Source organism: Montipora foliosa, chromosome 6 (assembly GCF_036669935.1).
Source record: "Montipora foliosa isolate CH-2021 chromosome 6, ASM3666993v2, whole genome shotgun sequence".
In the NCBI taxonomy this organism is placed as follows: Eukaryota; Metazoa; Cnidaria; class Anthozoa; order Scleractinia; family Acroporidae; genus Montipora; species Montipora foliosa.
The window spans coordinates 26,297,382-26,318,655 of NC_090874.1; the positions used below are offsets into that span (position 1 = coordinate 26,297,382).

Sequence of the window (21,274 nt, forward strand, 5' to 3'; positions counted from 1 at the left end):
AGGACAGGCATCTTTGTCTGTTCTAGCAATATTTATCCAGGCTTCTTCTCTTAGCTGATCTGTCTTTCAAGATTCTAGAAACAGAGCACAATGAGAAGAGTACAGACTAATGTCACAGGCACGCACGCTCCATATCTCACTGAAGTGCAGAAAACCAGCAAAACCAATCAAACATAATGCAAGAGTTCTACAACTAGCAACAGAAGACTTCTCCTTAAGACTTTCTGCGAACTGCTGGAGCATCTCAGGTGTAATCGGTTCTTTCCTGTTCTTGGGCTCAGCTAAAACACGTTTGGATGCACCCATCATGAACTGGACAAAACAATGAGGGGACACTTTCTGAAAACCAGCTAACCCATGGACTCAATCTATAATGTAAACAGCGTTGTTGATAGGAGAAGCAGAAGAGGCACTTTGCAAAATTACTTGTAAGTACATGGCAACATGGAAAGGATTAGCAGGCAAATAGTTGAGACCATTAGATTTAGCCCAGCATTTCCAGCTGTTAAAGGTACGTCCTAATCGTACCGCCAGCTTTGGAAGCGAAGACTGTCTGTTTAACATCCTCAGCTATACTTAGAAGATGAGGGGGGATGGAATCTTGAAAATCTGGCCACATAGGGGTCTGAAAAATATCTAAAGATAAAACAAACGTAAAACAATGATCGAATCAGAAATAAATCAACAAGAAAAAACGCAATTAAAGAAAATCAAATCATTAAAATCAAGAAATCAAATTTATCTTGATAAACAAATCAATAACTCAAAGAAACGGACACAGAAGGTCCCTTAAGGGATACGGGCACAGATGGTCCCTTCATGTATGGGCACAGATGGTCCCTTAACATACGGGCACAGATGGTCCCCTCATGTACCGGGAACAGAAGTTCCATTAACAAACAAGCAAAGATGGTCCTTAAGCAAACAAAGGGCCCCTGACAAATAAAAATAAAAATACACGAATCTGCTAGAGAAGCCAAGAACTCTATGTCTGAGAACAATGGAAAACGCACCTCGTCAAGATCACCTGAAAAGAGAGAAAAAACACAAAAACGAAAGAATAAAGTTGTGTTAGCGGTTGCGAAACGCCAAGATGAATAGATAACCTTGAGACCCCTTATTATACCACCAACAATTCCCATGATAGACATACCATCGGGAGAATATTTTCCCGCTAATTTTCAAAACGCAGAAAAATTCATCTCTCTCTTAAATGTCTTCATAATGCCCCGCGTGCGCAATCATATGACACAAGACCCATTAGGATACGGCGTGTTCGACCAGAGACCGCACGCCGCCCCAGAGATACAAAGAAAGCATGCAAAAAAAAAAAGAGAAGCAATTAAATTTAATGAAAAAACGAATGAAGATGTAAAGTAATAAACAAGACTAAAGGACTTAACCTAAAGCTTAAGTCTTAAAGCTACAACTCGAAAGGAAAGGTCTTCATTACCAAAAATACTGTTACAAAAACCTGGGGTGAAGCACTCTTTAGAAGTTGGAATATCCATAAAACTAACAACAAAGTCTTTGAAATTAACACCATCAACTGTAAGCATTGGCCAAAAAGGGGCTGACAGCCAAAGCGGCACAATGTACCAAAAGCACGACAGTTTTTCATATGAAGAATTACTCTTGGAATAAGCGAAAAAGGCGGACAGACATAATTATTCTCTCCTTGCCAATTCAAAACAAAGCAATCAATATCCTCTGAATCAGGATTCCAAAATCTAGAGTTGAAGCGTGGAAGCTTATTATTCAAAAAATTGGCAAAATGATCCACAGTATGGGGACCCCAAACATTGTCAATAAATCTGAAAGAATCTAAAGGTAAACCCCAGGATCAAATAAGCGACTTAAATAATCTGCTTGACCATTTTGATTGCAAGGAATCCATTCCATTTCAATAGAAATCCCATTGTTAACACAAATATGATAAATATCTAGAGCCTCACTCTGCAAAAGGGTTTTCCCACTCCCACACGTTAAAATGCCCGGCACATTCTGATTATCAGTAAACCACTTGATTGATGAGCCTGATAATTTAGAAACAAGAGAAAGAAGGAAAAATTTAACTGCCAAAATTTAGCGTAAAGTAGAACTTCCTGACATTTGGTCTACAGTCCAAGATCCAGACACTCTCTCTTTTCCACATTGGACCAGATAACCTCCAAAACCTGAATCACTAGCATCGGAATAAACGATACCAACTGTACTGGATTTTGGAGACATAAATTTACCATTAAGAAATCTTTCAAAATATGACTTTAAAAGAAAAATTAAAAGAGTACTTTTCGATATCCTGACCTCGGGAGACTCTTACCTTGATGTACGAAACATTATTCAAAAGGTAAAGTCTTTTTTAGAATGATAAGTATAGCCTTAATCGTATTATTCCAGATTTAGATCTATTAAGAATTTTTGTAAAATAAGATATCTCATGGCACTTTCTCTTAATGTGGTACTAATTAGCTCACAAACGTAATTTTATAATAATTATATTCTTGTACATTTATCTTCTTGATTTTCCTGTAAACTTGTCTACCTACTCTTTTTAGTCACGACATGACCCACCTAGATTAGCATCTGCTACCTGTGGGCATGTCCAATTTCTTAAAAATACCTATTTGGAAAATAAAGAACTGAACTGAACTGAACTGATTCAGAGAATTAACATTGGAAGACCAAAACAACAATTCTTCTCTAACCCCAGGGGAGATAGGAAGGACCTGGTCCCAAAAAGATCTATTTCCAATTGCACAATAACAATGTCTTGTCATTAAACGAACAATGTTCCCAACCGCGGTTCCCATGGAGATAATTTGACCAACAATTGAATTGGCTGAAGCTGTATTGGCAAGAGATGACTTCAATTTATCCATTCTACGCTCGGAAACGTAGATCATTCCAGACTCGAAGTTCAAAATGTGTCCAAGGAAACAGACCTCGAGAAGAGGATTCCAATTAGATTTCTCCTCACTAATGGTGAAACCAGAGGCAATGACATCACCGCGAACAGATCGACTTGACGCATACACTTGTTCAAGGGAATAGGCCCCCCAAATAGCATCATCCAGACAGACAAAACTGAATAACCCTTGCCTCTCCAATGTTTGAGTAACTGCCTCATGACTTTAGAAAAATATAAGGCGCTGGAGATAGGCCAAATGGCAACACTTTGAAGGCAAAATAACGAGATTTCCCCGATTCAAAGGACCATTTGAAAGACAAATAGTTCACATGCTCTTTGCAAATATCTATATGATGATAGGCTGATTTTAAATCAAACGTAAAAGCATACTTTCCTTTGTCAAAAATTTGAAGAATGGTTCTTAGGTCTTCGTACTTGAAAGACTTTTTGACAACCATGGTATTTAAGTGCGAAAGATCCAAAATTAGATGCAACTTTCCGGAAGACTGAACGGCTACATGCAAAGGATTGCAAAACTCGGGGGGATTAGAAAATTCTTTGATACACCCAAGGTCAAGGAGCTCCAAAATTGATTTTTTTACGAAATCACTATGTTTGTTTGTAGAGCCTCTGTTTTTGAAGGTAAAGCTAGTAGGGGCATTCTCAAAAAGAATTTTGTAGCCATTATCGATCACATCCAAAATAAAATCGAACAATTAATGCTGTGCCAAAAATCAATGCATGAGCGCAGTTTGCCTTGAACAAAACTTGAATGTGAAAATTCCTCAAATTCAAAAGGATACTGCTCATTTTCCAGAAGTTCCTGTGTTAGAAGAACTTGTGCTTTTGGGGCAGCTATAGGCCCAATGTCCACGTTTACCACATCTAAAACAGAGGTCTTGAGGAGTAGCGTCCTGGGGAGGGACGAAAATAAGGCAGAGACGGGAACGGAGAAGCAGAAGGCCAATTAGAACCAAGATTACGTCCGGAGGAAGATTGATCATTAGTCTTGGAAAGTTTCTTCTTCTTGTTCTGACTTGCTTTGGCTTTATCGGAGGCTCTTTTTTCAGCTTTCTTAATCTTTCTAGCGTCGGACCCATCATCAGCCAGCTCATCGTCTAAATATTCATTGATCGTCGCCCAACCGAATTCAGACTTATCAGCAAGCTTAATAAGTTTTTGTCTCTTATTTAAAAGATCTGTACCTTCTTTTAAGGCTTCTTTTGCTCTTGCAGAATCCCCAGAATCTATTGCACGGATGGCTTTAGCGTTGGCTTTCAACACTTTGGAGTTGATTTTGAATTGCTGCTCATTACCCTTCTTTTTAAACTGATATGATCCTTCCTCCGCTTCGAACTTACAAGCCAAGTCTTCTTGCTGTTTAAGAATTGTCTCTTGAAGGCCACTAATTCTTTTGTTAACAGAAGAGAGGATAGCTTCTTTTCGAGAGTAGAGCAAAGTTTTCAAATCTTCGGACATCGCACAGTAAAATAGAGGAAAAATTAAGAATATTGAGCAAGTGACTCTCAAGTTGTGTTAGCGGTTGCAAAACGCCAAGATGAATAGATAACCTTGACATCCCTTATTATACCACCAACAATTCCCATGATAGACGTACCATTGAGAGAATATTTTCCCGCTAATTTTCAAAACGCAGAAAAATTCATTTTGCGTTCGCCTAAACTTCGAAAATGTTAATTATTCATCGTAAACCAATCATGCTGATGCACAGACCTCAAACACCTCAATCAGGTTTTGGTTCTATTACATTATTACAAAAATTCACCCACCCCATTTCAAAATCCTGGATCCGCGCCTGTACTCCTATAATAAAATGCACATATACTCGAAGTAAGTCCCCTCGGTGAGTCTTTGTAACTCTTTGGGCAAACTTTGTTTAAATATTGTTTAAATAAATTGATTATGAGCGACCCATTCACAGATCTTTGAAAGAACAGGTAAAAGGGAAATAGGCCGATTATTTTTTGCTTGTTCATGATCACCATCTTTGGGAATAGGCACAACTTCCGCTTTTTTCCAAGAAGAACAAAAAGTTGAGGAGTCAAGAGAGGAATTAACTATAAATGTAATTGCAGGAAGAATAGGTGCAATACAGTCTTTATTAACACGGATTGGAATGTTACCAATTCCTGAGGCTTTGATGGATGGCATTGACGCTATTATGCCTTTATTTCCTTACTGTCGGTACAACTAAAGGAAAACTGCTCACATATGGGATGTTGTCTAGGTGTGAAACAATGCGCGTGAAGATCATGACAATGCTCGTTAGCCAAGGATTTAATCTTGTTTACAGTGTTTTCAGGGAAATTAACCTGTCCACAAATATTTTACAAGTTTTTTTTCAATGGGATGTCAAAAGGCCAAGTGGATGTTATGCATAATCAGGCAAGTTCCCAAATCGTCAAGTATCACCACAGAAGACAAGAACATCATTCTAGAACCTTACTCTACACAAAAAGTAGGTTCTGGAGGTAATTTTGAGAGTGGAAATCAAGTTCACGACAGATGGGAATAACAAACTCACGAGGCCGCATGGTATATTTAATTATGTTAACACAACAGACAGACCCTAACCTCATTTTGACACGAAAATGCTCTACTATTGCCCAAAAAACTATCCAGTTAAGCTCGCACATTACACAACATGATGAATATGTTTTGAAACAAACAAAATATTTGCTATTAGAAGCAAAACCCCTTCCTATTTCATTATGTGCGTGAAGACAGGAAACTCAATCGTTTCAAATTACCATACGAAATTGCAACAAAATAAATTTCAGGATCAAACCCTTTCCATGAAGAACCTCTTCCTTGAATAATGAAGCACAAAATAGACGACAAGCTTTCTTTCAAATAATTCTGGGCTGTCACATTTCCAATTATTTTTTTACCTGAAGACTGTGCAGCGGAGTTGAGTACAAATAAATACAAATAGCCAGAAAACCATAAGTTATCAGAGAATTTTCCATTTGGTTTCAGTGTTCTACATAACAGCACACTGGGTAAAATATTAGACATACATCTCACTTTGATTTCGGCTTGACAGGCCATAGATTGTTGGCAAAGTCCATTACTCGTCGCTTTTAAAGTTCCAGTTATTTATTTTTCACCACCTGTCTTGTTTATCCAATTGATGTTCCATTCTTGAGTTCCATAAGAGTATATTTTGTTTAAAGATGCACTAAAACGCCATGCGTGTTACAATGACTTTGGACGCCATTGCAGGTTAATTAAATGTTCTCCTGTGTGCACCAGAGAAATATACGCATTACCCCAGCCCCCTCAAACCTAACAAAATACGCCCAGAAGACTCTATGCACAAAGACACCACTTAGCAGGGGAGTGACAGGCATCCGACTGGGACTGCCATACTGGCAACCCAGTAACACTTGTCCTTATTTATCTTATGTAGAAAATACAGGCAAAAAAAACCACTTGTCGTAATATTTATGTTTCGTATTTCATTATTCTGGTGTAATAGTGTCAAATTATCTTATTTTTTCCTTATTAGTTAACTCTTGAAATGGTGGCATACCAATGGATAAGAACCCGTGAAAAACCGGTGAAAAACCAGTGAGATATCATCTGACACAGAAACACCCTGTGAAAAAACCTGTGAATCTCGCAAGGGCTAAATTTTGTAGAAAAATCACAAAATTTAGAACCTGTGAAAAAACCTGTGAATTTTAAGACCTGTGAAAAAACATGAAAAAACATGTGATCAAAATAGGAAGAAATTTCACTTTTAAAACCTGTGAATATTAACCTGTGAAATAACCTGTGAAGAAATTTTGCTGAAAGTATGCTCAAAAAACCTGTGAAAAAACCTGTGAATAAACTGTCATGAAATCTCACAAGTTAAACCTGTGAAAATTTAATTAAAGTACACGTAACAATTAAACCAAGAAGAAGAAACTCAGTGTTTTGAAAAAGTAAAATCAAAGTGATAAGAACGATTACCATACCCAAATTTGTAATTAGCCAATCAGAAGCCAATTCTACTGTCCTGATGTCCTACAAAATAGTCACTGACCTGATATCCCACGATATCATGGTCACTACGCTAATTCTGGCCTGAATTTGGGTATGGCAAATACCTAATCGTACCTTTTTGGTACACTTCGGCAGCATATCAGGCTTGTTTGGTCTCGCCATGGGTAAAAGTAGAAACCATTGGTTAGAAAGTTGACAGCTTCACAGTTAACAATTGAACTTGGAAGCTTGCATAAATCAAACTTGCATAAATCAATATTTCATCCATCCACTTTTATTAAGGACAAAAATGAGCCAATCAATGTGCAAGAAATTATACAGTTATTGTAAAATTAATTATTCATGCTAAAACAAACTTTGAATGTTATTTTTGCTAACGGCTTTGAAGCTATTTTATCAAAGAAATCAATAATACTTTACTTGTTTTCTGAAGTCCTGAAGGCGGCATTAAATCTGCAATCTTTATTCAACACAGTTAAAAATGCACTGATCGTAATGCCTTTGCGCCAGCAAAGGAAAAGAAAAAAATCAACCACGCATTCCTCTCCAGCAAGAGGCCAAAATGCTACAAAGGGGTGATGCTCAAATATTGTCCCCATGATTTTCCTCTTTCATACCACTTAGATGTTGTTTGGGGTTTCTTCTGTAGTTTCCCGTGTTATGATTTGAAGTGCGCTCACCTCTGGATCCAGCAGTCTGGGTTCAAGGCCCTGGCCCCGGACATTGTGTTGTGTTCTTGAGCAAGACAGTTTACACTCACAGTGCCTGTCTCCACCCACATATATAAATGTGTGTTAGCGAATTTAATGCTGGGAGTAATTTTGGGCAAACTTGTGATGGACTAGCATGCCATCGATGGGGGAGTAGAAATACTCATAGTCACCTTATGCTACTAAAACTACAGATAAGCGCTGGCCTGATAGACACTTGGCTTGTATGCAGACACTGAAAGTTACAAATACATGCACCTGATGGACACTAAAAGTATATAGCATAACATTGGTGTTTTAAATGTTATAACTCAATCCAGTTATCTATCTTAGCAGAATGGCCTTACTACACTGTTCTCCAGCAGTTTGAGGAAATAAGATCCAGCTGGAACATAACTCACAAGAGCTCTAGTAAGACAGGTGCAACTGTGTGAATGCTTTATATAATCTTCTTCAGTTGCTCTGAAAAGAACTATTTAAAGTCCACAATTTTTATGACAGACAGGCTAGTCGTGACATGCAGTTGAAGTCAGTGCTATTAACTTTGTTTGAATGGTTCTGAAAAGAGAAAAAAAAATGGTAGCAGTACACATTAACTGAGATCCAGGAACCACAGTTTGTCAGTATCAGGTGCTGTGACAAGTGGTTTGGAGAGCTTGCTGACTTCAACAACACTTCTTCCAGCAACAGTTGTGGTTGGAACATACCACAGCCTGCTCCTTGGATCTTGCTGAGGTCTGCCATAAAGGTTGACAACAGCAAAGTCATGGCATTGACCAGCAAAGGAATGCTGGAAGAAGTGTTGTACTCTTCCAAAGGAGGGTGTGGTGGCTCCTGCTACTTCCAAAGAAACAAAAGATGACTTTGTGTATGTTCCTTTCGTCTTCTCAGCCTCCAGCCCTTCTGCTCTCGATACCCAGGAAGCTCCCTTGCTTGCAATATGAATAAGGTGATACTTGTTCACACAAGCATCACCCCCTTGCAACATTTGGGCTTCTTCAAGGGAGAGGTGGTGGGATTCTGGTTGCCAGGAACACATGGGTGGAAAAGCAGACAACTTCCTGGCAATTCTGGCACGGTGTTTTTCGGCCGCATACATTGCTTCCAAGCGAGCAAACTTGGGGTACTTAGATCGGTACAATGCCATTAATTCTGCCAGTTCACCAAGGGTCAAAGAGTGGGTTTGCCCTTTGTCTCTTCTGACCATGCACATCATGTGCATTTTTCAAGAGCCAACGTGTGTAAACAGAGTTATAATAACGGTAGCACAGTCCAGTACTGTTGATTTGGAGCTTGGCAGACTCGAACTGCCTCACACCAGCAACAAATTGAAGGTGCTGGTATAACCTCACATGGAACCTCTTCTCTCTTTTTAACCAGTCCCAGATGTGCAAAGAATTAGGACTACGCATTGCAGGTTGTCAGTTATCAGGTTGAATATAAGTATAAGCATTGAAAATTTAGTAAGAATGTTAACAATATTAGAAATTAAAAAATTATTTTAAGAGGTTAGATGTTTCTTGCTAAATTTAACAAGTCGAAAGTGGTTCAGCGTTGTCTGTACTCTTATCGACAATGATATTCGTCATCACAGTTGTCAAAATGTTGTGGATCCACTCGGCTGCGTGAGTCCATAACTGTGTACAGACAATGCTGAACCACTTTCGATTTGTTTTTTACCACAATGTTCAACGCCAAAGAAAGTTTTTATTCCAGAGTGTGACCAAAATCATGACACGAAGAAAGAGCAAGTGTTGTCTATAACTTTCTCACAATATGATTGCTTTATTTCCCAAAATGGGCGTTACTCATTGGCTATTACATTGCGTGAAAATTTGACGCGAGCACGAGGCGAACAGCATTGTGTAGACTCTTATCGACAACTGCAAATTAGCCAAGCAATTGTGGTAAAATGCTAAATGCTTCTTCTTGTAGATTCCTTTTTTAGGTTTTGTTCAATATTCTGCTGAGGGAAAAAGTTCATTGATTGTGATTAAGAATAATTACATGTATTGAAACCTAATATCACCTGCAAAGGCCTCAATTTCAATTACACGGTATGTTTCCATGACAGTTGCTTCAGGGTATCTCCTACTAGTGACCCTCCTAGCTATCCACGAATTAAACCTTTACCAGTGAGGAGACAAGAACACATCGTAAGAAAGTGGCTAGTTTGTATTTTTTTTCAGCAAAGTGAAAAAATAAATTATGCTTTCATGCCATGAACATCAGTCATGCAAATGATTTATAAACACATTTGAAAATTGTTCTGCATTGGTCAAGATAACATTTCCTGTTACTCTCTGTTACCATTCAGTAATTTGTATATATGTATTTCTATGTAGTATGTATATAGTTAAATTTTGAAGGGTATACTCCAGACTCAAAGCGAAAGTGAGGTTTGAATGAAGAGAATTGCAATTATTATAACAAGATTATTGTTTATTAGGCTATATGTAGTAAGACACTTAAGTCCGTTTCAGAGTACAAAGTCGTTAAGTAAAGTCCCAAAATATCTAAGTATCTAAACACTAACTAAACGCTATTTGCAAGTCAACGTACTCAGGCTAACGAGTGCTACATAGGCTTACCAGTGTACCCTTTAGTTAATCCCAGTGCAGTTTAGGTCAATTGCAGAGTTTTCTTAATTGCCTTAGATGAGTTCACCCACCTTTCATATGGAAACATCCACATTCCTTAAACAGGACCAGTGATCCGTTTTCCTTCAACGTGGTGAAGAAGATGAAGAGATATATCCTAGGGCGAAAAGGATGGAAAATAATGCATGGCTTAGGATTCTTTATTTGTTAAATAGATAAATTATACCACTGATCCTTAAATAAAAATGGTACCTGTATGACGCAAGGGAAATCTCTCTCCATAAGGGCCATTGCCTCATTGAGCTCGAGATCCAGGCTGTCAAGGTTTGGCACTGACTGTTCCTCTCTCAAAAACATGCTTATAGCATCTAGGAACCTGCAAAGAGTGGCTTCTTGGGGCTGTGGCAGTAGACCAAGGATGCAGTATTTGAATATGTTGCTCTTAAGAAACTGTCCCAACAAAATGTGCAAGAGGTTATTTGTTTACAACACTTATGTGTGGACATCTGGAACGCTAAATATATGTTTCATTATACAGGGAGAGTTTAAAAGTGCCAGTACATGCATATGGTTTCCAGGTGATAATGTACTCCATGTTTAGACATTGGCCTAGCTACAATCTTGGACAAAATTGTTAAGAAAACTCTGCTTTTGGACTAAACTCCGATCACAAGTATAAAAAATAAGCTCTCTTTTTGCCCCCACCCCCCCTGATCAATGTTGCTAGACGAAACAAAGCATTTCGAACCTGGGCTTATCAACATTGGTTGTAGGGGGGAGGGGGATCGCTAATAATGTGCGATATTGAGGACGTAGTGCGCAAAATAACCCCTGTTTTCAATATTCTCAAGCCTTTTTGTCCAAGATTGTCTTGGGCTCATTTTGCCCAAGAACACAACATGCGTATATGTATGAGTTCTGTAAGTACAAAAAAGAAAATATATCAGTCGTAGGCATGTCGTCATGGTATTCGATTGACCATTAGAGTTAATTAACCCTAATAAAGAAAAACAATGTTACGTCATCATTGAGGTTCATTATCAAAACAACTGGAAATGGTACATAGAAGGCATGTTGACGACACTTTAGGAGCGTATATTTTATTACAGGTGCAAGATCATAACGACAAAGCTAAAGATGTTGCTGAGGAAGTAGGAGTTTCATTGGCAACAATCTTTAGGATCAAGAAAGGTGTCCAAGGCCTTAAAAGGGAAGTTGTCACGCTATTCGTTGGTAAAAGCCACAACAAAGGTGTGATCAGATGTGACCCATACGATAAACTAGATGGACCCTTCTTTGAAAAATATGTCGGAGAACAGTTCCCTAAACTTTTTGGGAAAGCCAACAAGAATGTGGTATAACAGGAGCAAACTAGTAATAGAGCAAATTACTTCCGGTTGCAAGAAACGTCACTTCCTGTTTGTAAACAGTGCGTCTTCGAATACGAATTGTCACGAAATTTAAGTATAACTACAAGGCATTATACTTATTTCCCCAACTGTTTTCTCAAGGCGTTGCTAATAAGTATAAACTATGCACAAAATCAATGAGATTTCTACATTTCTTACAAAAAGTGTTGCATTTCAACGGTTAACACACCGGCTGGCTAAAAACAGACTGGTCATGAAAAATATTTCAAATCTGTTCAAATCATGTTAATCGAACAAAATTTCTCATTCCTTCGCCGTAAATCTATGTCAGTTAAAGAACACACAAAATTAACCGTTGTTAACCGTGCAATTTCCTTGTTGTGTGTAATCTTACATAAATATATCTGCGATAATTTCATATCTGTATATACATATTGATCAGTGTAAACCAAAGTGGGCAAAAAGAGCTAGGGCAAGGCCGACTGGTTTTGATATAACTCTTTCATATTGTCCCCGTTATAGGATTCAGTAGGCCTCTTACTTCTTAATCGTACTAATGCATGAATTCAATGATGTAAAAGAACAGCAATTCGCAGTGCAGTAAAGTAAAGTAAACAGAACCCTATCTTATGTAAACAATTCACGTACATGGCTAATAATGCACTGCTGTAACAATGTTTGTTTCACGCAATGTTATTGTATGACAAGTAATCTTGACAACTTACTGTGTATCAGCTATGAGAAGACGGGGTTTACATACTATAAACATATAAGAGTGTTCACACTCTCATATAGACAGATATTTGATAGTTTATACCAAATACAACCTTGGACAAAATTGTCGAGAAAACGCTGCTTTTGTGCTAAACTCCGATCACAAGTATAAAAAATAAGCTCTCTTTTTGCCCCCACCCCCCCTGATCAATGTTGCTAGACGAAACAAAGCATTTCGAACCTGGGCTTATCAACATTGGTTGTAGGGGGGAGGGGGATCGCTAATAATGTGCGATATTGAGGACGTAGTGCGCAAAATAACCCCTGTTTTCAATATTCTCAAGCCTTTTTGTCCAAGATTGTAGCTTTATCAAAAAGTTGCAATTATACTCAGCAGTTAAATCAAACAATCACAACAGTGAAATCAGTGAAATCAATACTGGTTGGGAATACAGTGCATGCCACTCAAAGCCTGTGCACTACAAGTGCTAGTTGATGGCCCATAGGAAGCATCATATTAAAATATAATGCTTCCTATGACTAAAGATTTATTTTGTTTCTTGTACAACTTCGCATGCCAGTAATATGAAATTATAAACTTCCATTCCACAACTTTCCAGGTCTTACATGACCCATAGAAACGCTGCACAAGACAAGTCATTGGCAGGGGGAATTTATTTTGGCATGCAGCTATCACTATACTGGGTTAAGGTTTTAACATACTAACAAGTGTATGTATCATTCCTTTTTGTTTTTAAGTAATGATATATAATTAAACGAAAATCTGCTGTGTTATATGTTGTGCATTAATTGGATGTGAGCATCACACCTTTATTCTGCTTCTTCTTTTTTCTCTTTGGGGCTCCCTCAGCCCCCATTTTCGCTGTTCGTTTCTGTCCTGGTGTATCTGAATCAAAATATGGTAACTAAATACAACTAAAGAGCATGAACCTATCTTTTTTCCAACAAAAATTCAAACAGCCAAGATGTTCAGCTGCCTAACAAATCAGTATAATTTCAGAGCTGAACAAAGAGTTTCGAGCAATCTGACTGGTTGAGTGACTTCTTATATGGCATTATTTTCACCGCTCCAGGCGGTGAATATAACAATTCTCAGCTGGGTTAGTAAGCTTGCCACCTTTGCCATCCAGGCAAGTAAACATGGCAGACAGTTGCTGAATTAATTCTTCATTTATTTGGAAGACATCATTCCAACTTCATGATATTTGTACATTTGAAAAGACGGAGAATTTTCAAAATGACTGCTATTGCCCTGGGACCAAAAATCCTTTCAAGAACTCATATTCAAGACATCATGAAGAATCATAAACACAGTTGTTGTGTTGATCGCCAGCAGGTCAGATCAATTGACCAAACTTATTTCTCTTCAAACTATTTAAGCTACTCATTCTTAGATGATGATGACAACTGTGAATGAAGTCAACAGTGATAAAACAAAGGTACCGGATGAATTTATTTTTCGTAGTGTTTCGCTTGTTTGTTTTACTGCCCAACTTGATGTGTAAATTGATTAACATACAAGTTCATTATTAAGCGTACGGTTGCATACGTGTATGCAAAGGAGCCATTATTGCGTTTCTTTTAATGTCTTAGTGCTTAATTCTCTTTGTTCAGCTCTGTAGCAACAATGGAAGGAGTAGCAGCAGAAGTACTGTAGCAGTAGAAGCAGCAGCAGCAGTGGTTAATGCAAGTTTCACTGTAATGGTACTGTTAAACAATTATTTCCTGAGGGAAAAGTGAGCATTGGTTAATATTCACCAATGTTCATTTCGCCTTCCGCAAATAATTGTTTAACAGTACCATTACAGTGAAACTTGTATTAACCACTGCTGCTGCTGCTGCTCCTTCCATTGTTGCTACTGCTACTGCTACTGCTAATGTTGCTGCACTGAGTTTTTGTTAAAATATGTGCAACATACTGTCATGAAAATCAAACTTAAATAATTTCAAAATCCTACAAATATGTTTGTCCATACCTTTTACTGTCTGCACATCACAATACCATTCTCTCCGCCCAAACTCTTCCTCTTCAATGAGCACCTGGCTAATATTGGCATTACCTGATAGCAGCCCCACCAGAGTCAGCATTGGTGATGGTGATGGTGACGGTGTGCATTGCATCAGGGTGTACTAGTGTGGTGTGGTCATGATTTGGCAGCCTCATGAAAGCATACCTACCTTTGCACCCATATGACTTGGCAAGAAATGCCCTTTCTGTATTACATTTGGCTTGACCATAAATTGCATGTTTCTCTACACGGGTTTGGAAGATGTGCATGATTTGCTTTCCCCCATTCTCCATGGAAACCTTTCGACATCATTGTGGAGAGCATGGTCATTGGGGAAGAAAGATCTGTTCTCCATGTTGTGAAGGTGCTTACAATAAACACGTATAAGGAGAGAGGAATAATTGTCATCAAATACACATAGAAACTAGGAATATCAAAGTATTTGCCCCAACATGCAGGAAGTAAACTTAAGATAAATTCATGAAGTAACTAGTAGGGGAGGGGGCTGCCTCAAGTTCAGGTTCTGCAGCAACTTTTTTCTGGTTTGTTCCATATACAGTACCGCTCAAAACTTACAATGTGCGTCTTCTTGTCACGAGACGAGAGTCTTGCCTTGCATAAAGTGCAAGCAGTTAGCTTGCAAGAAAACAATCAATTTCTTGTGACACAGTGAAGTTTATCCTGCAAAAGCATCTGGTTTTCCGGGCTCTTATTTAACACACCGATTCAAAAGAGCGCCAATTGTAACTTAAAAATTAAAGTGATGAAAAACTTGCATTCAGTGGTCGCTATAATTATGTCATTGCAACATGTTGACTTTGCAAAAATCTTAAGTGGAAACTTGCTTCACAAGACCCAATACTATCATCGCAAATGAAGAAACTGAACAGAATCTTTTTTTTTTTAAATCTCAAATCAAGACATTGGCGACAGTGCTTGAATAATCGATGAGGAAAGTGTCAGTAAAGCAGTGGATTTGCATAAGTGTGCGTGTCCTTTGAACTCGCTTTTGAATTGAAAACTGTTGTTTGTTTCTCACGAGACAAAAGTCTTATCTCTCGAGATGAGAGTCTCATCTTGCAAGACGAGATTCTCATCTCACGACTTACTTTTTAGCAGTACTGTAATTCCTTCTGTGTGCCTCGTTTTGTGCAGTGTCATTCTTAATTTTCCTTGTACAGGGAATGTTTTTGCAAATAATCAACCCAATTCAGTAGCCCTGAAAAATACATGATTTATCCTTGATTGGTTTACAGAATTCTCTGCTTGAATACACTATCTTATTATGATGATCGAATAAATGAAGTAAATTAAAATTCAATACTACCTATCCTACCAATTCAAAATGATCACTGAGCTTTTACAAAAAGTGAAGGTACATGTAATCTAGTTCTCTGCATTGAGGAATATGACAATTTATAGGACACGCAATACTTATCTTGAATTTCACACCAAGCACATGCCCTATAGGCTCCTGAACCAAGGACATTGAAAACCTTACCCACACCAGGATAATCAAGAACGTAAGACAACATCTCACACTTAAACAGAAATGGCGCCTTGCTGTATGAATCGTAAACAGATTTGTCAGGCAGCTATAACAACTCATCAACAAGCAAGTCAAGATATGGCTGAAGAGTTTCAGGTTCCCCTGATCCGTTTCCTGTACAATTTTTGGGAAACAAACAAGTCAGTAAATTAGGCTGTTTAGATGTGTGAGAACCGATCTTCATGGGAAGAAATGAAACAGGATAATTAAGGAATGCCTTCCCCACAAATGCATCATTGCCTTTTCACATGCAGTCTGCCAAACCATAAAAAAGCGCCGACTTCTTGGTTCCATGACAAAGAAAACAACTGCGAGAAAGGGAAGCATGCATTATAACCTTATATCACAGCCTCCACACTTCCTTTTGTGGTTAACCCACCTCCAACAGAAAGAGCATTCGAAGGATACTCACTCCATAAGGATCCTCCTCCAAATACATAGATTGATTTCAGCGAAATTGCTCGCCAACGAGAAATAAGTGAGAAACAGAGGCTTGCTTCTTCCTGGAATAAAGTTGCCAATTATGTTGACAACTGCGCACTTGTCTTTACTCAAATTGGGACCCTGTATCAGCTCGTAAGAGGGTAGATAGTTTGAATCTTGCTTGGAAATCCTTTGAGGCCACACATGCGAAGTACGTGCCAGGTATACAGGAAAGGAAGCGCCTGCAACAAGTTGAGCAAAGGTTTAAGTCCCTCCAAGAGTCAATGAATGATTTAATCGAAGAATGTGAAAGGCAGGGCAAACTTGAACAAGAAACCCACAAATGTGATGATGGAATTTCTGTAAGTGGAAAATCGCGCCAGAGCTCAACTTCTCCAAAGACCTCCTCATCTAGGAAGGAAAAGTTACGAGCAGCACTTTTGGCAAAGAAGAAACCGGAGCTAGCCCAGGGAAGAGCTGAGGAGGAAGCTGAATTAGCCAGATAGAATGCAATGAGAGAACTGAGACGATTGGAGGATGAGGCTGTTTTAGCTGAGCTTGACTGGAAGATTGAGAGAGACTTTCATGAAGAAACCAGTCAGCTGGAAACCGTTGATGATGTTGATAAGGTGCAACCCCAAGACAACCTTAAGCCTCTCCTGAAAGAATCGGAATCAAGAAGCTCCAGACCTCCTGAGCCAACCATGCGAGAAATGCCACACAAGTCAATTGGTCACCTGGGATGCAAGCATGTTATACCCAAGGTCTGCGAGAAGCTGTGGATCCCCCAAATCAGAGTGCTGACCCGTTCTATCCTTGGACGATGTATCCTCTGCAAAAGGTTAAATGCCAAGCCAATGATCCAGCAAATGGCACCTCTCCCGAGAAGTCGCATGATGGCATACAAACCTCCCTTTTCGTACTCGGGTATGGATCTTTTTGGGCCTCTGTATGTGAAGCATGCAAGAGGCACAGCAAAACGTTGGTGCTCCTTATTTACCTGCATGAATGCCACGCCGTTCAAGTCAAATTGGTTCAGTCAATGGACACGGATGACTTTATAATGTGTTAACGAAGATTCATTAACCGTTGTGGTGAAGTGACTGAGATAAGATACAACCGTGGATCGAACTTTGTTGGAGCAGAACGAGAGTTGAGAGAAGGGCTTGAAGAGTGGAACCAGCAACAGATTGATAGTGACCTGCTTCAGTGAGGGTGTAATGGATCTTCCAGCCACCCACCGCCTCAAGTATGTCAGGAGTTTGGGAGCCCCTCGTGCGCAGTGCTAAGACTGTCTTAAAGGCAATCCTTGGGGCACAAGAAGTCAGAGAACCAGTTCTTCAAACCCTACAGACAGAAGTTGAAAGAGTGCTAAATGGGAGGGCCCTCACCGCCAATTCAGATGATCCTAACGACCTGCAGCCACTCACACCTGCGCACTTTCTCATGCAGAGGAAATCCATCTGCCTACCTCCAGGCGTATTCGAGAAAGCAGACCAGCACAGAAGAAAGTGGAAGCAAGTTCAATTTCTTGCTGACTTATTTTGGAAGAGATGGGTGCGGGAGTACCTTACGACCCTGCAAATCCGAGGTAAATGGCACAAAGCCCTTCCCAACCTGAACCGAAACGCCCTAGTTCTGCTGGTTGATGATAATGTACCAAGAGGTCATTGGAACCTTGGTCGTGTCTTGGAGGTTTACCCTGGACCTGATGGAATGGTACGCACTGTCAAAGTAAAGACCAAGGACTCGGTCTTTATACGACCAATACAGAAGCTCTGCCTGTTAGAGAATGACTTTGAAATGGTTTGAAGAAGGAACCTAAATAGACTTTTGGGCATCCCGACCGGATTGTCCCGAGGCAGGCAGAATGTTTAATCTAGAATTTAATGATTAAACTTGGACGTGTCGTTTTCCTTTGTTTTTATTTGTTTGGACAATTGGTACCATGTTACATAAGCCCATCGGCATTTGGTCACATGCTCAGAGATTGTAGCGTATCTTGTCCTTCAAAGCGTTTTCTCTCCGATATCCTGCACAGAATGTAAGTTGTATCGTCTGTGGTATTTCTTCATTAGTTGTTCTTTAAGTTTATTTGTCATTTAATTTTATTCTTTCTTAGTTTTCACCGCTTGCATTATTTATATTAGAAATTACAAAAATTAGTGTTAAAAGGTTATTAGACATTTTGTGCTTTTGGCCTCATGTAGAACTGAACACAATAAAAATCCTTTTCAATCCAGCTCTGACAACAATAAATGTTTGCATATAACTCATTGAAATGTGGGCATCGATCTCTTCGCTCAACAGTAAGAACGATCCAGAAATTGTAAAGCCTCTCTTACTAGCAGTTGCTGCAAGTCTTCTTTGACAGATTCTTGCTCGAGCTCCTCGCTTTCAGGATCCGACACTGCAGTCTCTCCCTGTACTTCGTCAGATTCCTCAGGATCTGACAGTGTATCACCTTCAACTCCTTCTTCTCCTCTTTCTTCGGGCAAATTACAACAAATTTTCATGTGCAAATTTCGCACCTTCCTGCTGGAGACCAGCTTTCCCTTGCAAAGAGGACAAGGGCACGAAACAGCCACCATATTGTTCTGTTCGCCTGAATATGATGTCGTCCTTCCTTACTGTCATTGTTTCGTATCTATTGCAACATTTTAGGCGGGAAAATCCTGGCTCCAAAGTTGAGCTCGCACTTTTCACTTACTATTCACGCTGATTTACGTCGTGTACGAGTGCGCCATATATGATGGAGTCCTTAGCCTGTACGGCTTTGTTTAGCCTTTTGGACAAGGAAAAGCAGCAAATGCTGCTTTCCCAAGTAAATTTAATTCCACCCCCAAAACAGCAAGTGGTACAGGGCACATTAGTCCAGGTTTCACCCGCCCAACAATGTGAAGAAAAATCGGCACCAGCAGTAAACAGCTTTACTGCCGAAGAGTTGTTGGCGGCCACTGTGGGGAAAGTCCACACGGCTGGCCAGAAATATTTTAATGTAGGAATTTTGTACATTACATTTTATTTTCCTCAATACAATCCTTTACCCGGTATTTTAACTTTGCCCCTTTATTAATTGATTAGAACATGAGGTCGGACTGTGTTGGGAAACACAGGTCCAGTCTTACATTGAGTCGTACATGCTCCAATTCAATAATCGACATTGCATGTTTAAACATCTTTTTCTTTTCTTCGTTTGAGAAAGAAACCTTGCAGTATGTACTCGGACAGCACGATTGTTTTGTACAATATACATCTGGTAGACCATCCAAAAAAATTTTGCTGAAAGAAAAAACTAAACGTGCACTCATGTCCCTGCTGGGTGATTTTGCAAGAATTTTCAAGCTATGTCAAGTAAGAAACTTTCAGACGAACAACACTGGTACAGACAGGTTTGCATTTTACAAGCCATATTTAATTTGTTTGCCTAGTTTGTAATTGAAAAGCAAACCTACCACAAATTTAGTGGCTATTTTGCCCTTCAATTTATATTCTTATTGTGATTGAGGCAGGTTCCAAACTGGACAGACGGGATTTATTTAGCAGGAAGTTACATGTACAAGTTAAAGGAAAAGAGTGATTGCAAACTAAAAAAGAAGAATTGATTATAATAGCACATCACTAAAATACTACAATAAAATACAAGAGTGCTCAGTGGAGCCGACATGCCAAATAGCCGCTACGCATGCAGTTTGATTCTGGCTGGGAATTTATTTACGAATTAATTCTTGCTGGCGGTCTTGTGTGTGAATCTGTTCTTGGCAGGAAAATGATCCAGCACGTCCCCTACTTGGCTCATTGCTGGTAAAAGGTTTTTTCTCGTTTTTTGGATGTGGTGTTAATTGACGCACTTCAGATGTGAACGACGTTCATGTACCCAACATGACATTTGTGTCTGGTAATCCTCTATAGCCCTTATCCATGCTTGTCTCACAGTTGGACGTGATCACGTCGACGTGGACGTGGTCCAGCAAAGTGTTCAGCAACTGCTGTCCGCTCAGGAAGTTATGCTTTCTTTTTTTTTTGTTCGAGAAATCGGCTACGTGGAAGATCAGAAACCTTCACGTAAGCCTGTGAAAAAGGTAAGCACTTACTCTTCTCAGTTTTTAGAATCTTTCTGCGAGCTTGTGTTTTAACGTATCTTTTGCCATTATCATGGTGCTACTGGTATTCTACTTGCATTCAACCTGGGCGAAATCATCATCTGAATTACTTTACCTACATCTCTCTTCAACTTAGCAATCGAATTTTTAGATATATGTAGCTTCTACACTATTTGTACACGAATCCTGTGAATAAGGGACAAAGATTGCAGAGTTCACTGTGTTGGTCAAGCGACTGACTATTGTTTTTTGGAAATTTTATAAGTGGATTGCATCACTAAAATACTGTTTCCATTCCTCAAAACTATTGGCTTGTGGGGATGTGTTTGTGACTTCTGCATATTGAACCGCTGACTTGATAAAATTGTTCGCCATGCTGTCTAGTATAAAAAGTACTTTTAAGTCATCCGCTAAAAGAGCCGTGTAAAGTGTAACAGTTTTACAATATACTTTATTGCTTTACCCAGTGTCAGGTGAAGACATGCCATCTTGTTTAGACTTCCTGAAATATGAATCATTACGCTTATGTGTTGAGTTAACATTTGTTGGAAAAGGGAGATATTTCAAAAAGATAAGCTTAACTCAGGTTTACTTCTTGTATTCGGTTGAAAGATGTGCTAGAATAACGTTTTGCTGGGAATGAGCCATTATCATTTCTAAATTTGCTGGCTGGACATCTCATATAACTGGCAAAAGGCAATGACAGAAGTTCTTTCCTGGCTGGGATTATGGTCCTCAATAAAGTTGCTTGCTGGCAAAAGGGATACTATGGACTCAAACTTGCTAGCGCTGAGGAGCACCTACTTTTTTTCCCACGAAAGTTAATTATTAAGAAAGTATCGCTTGACAG

The 21,274-nt window shown here is 39.1% G+C and overlaps 1 protein-coding gene across 1 annotated transcript; it reads left to right on the forward strand.

Annotated features, from left to right (window-relative positions):
• The first annotated feature begins 17,572 nt into the window (after nucleotides 1-17,572).
• On the forward strand, nucleotides 17,573-18,133 carry LOC138005295 (uncharacterized). Its single transcript, XM_068851544.1, has one exon. It carries the CDS (start codon nucleotides 17,573-17,575, stop codon nucleotides 18,131-18,133), a length of 561 nt encoding a protein of 186 aa, XP_068707645.1.
• The last annotated feature ends 3,141 nt before the right edge of the window (nucleotides 18,134-21,274 follow it).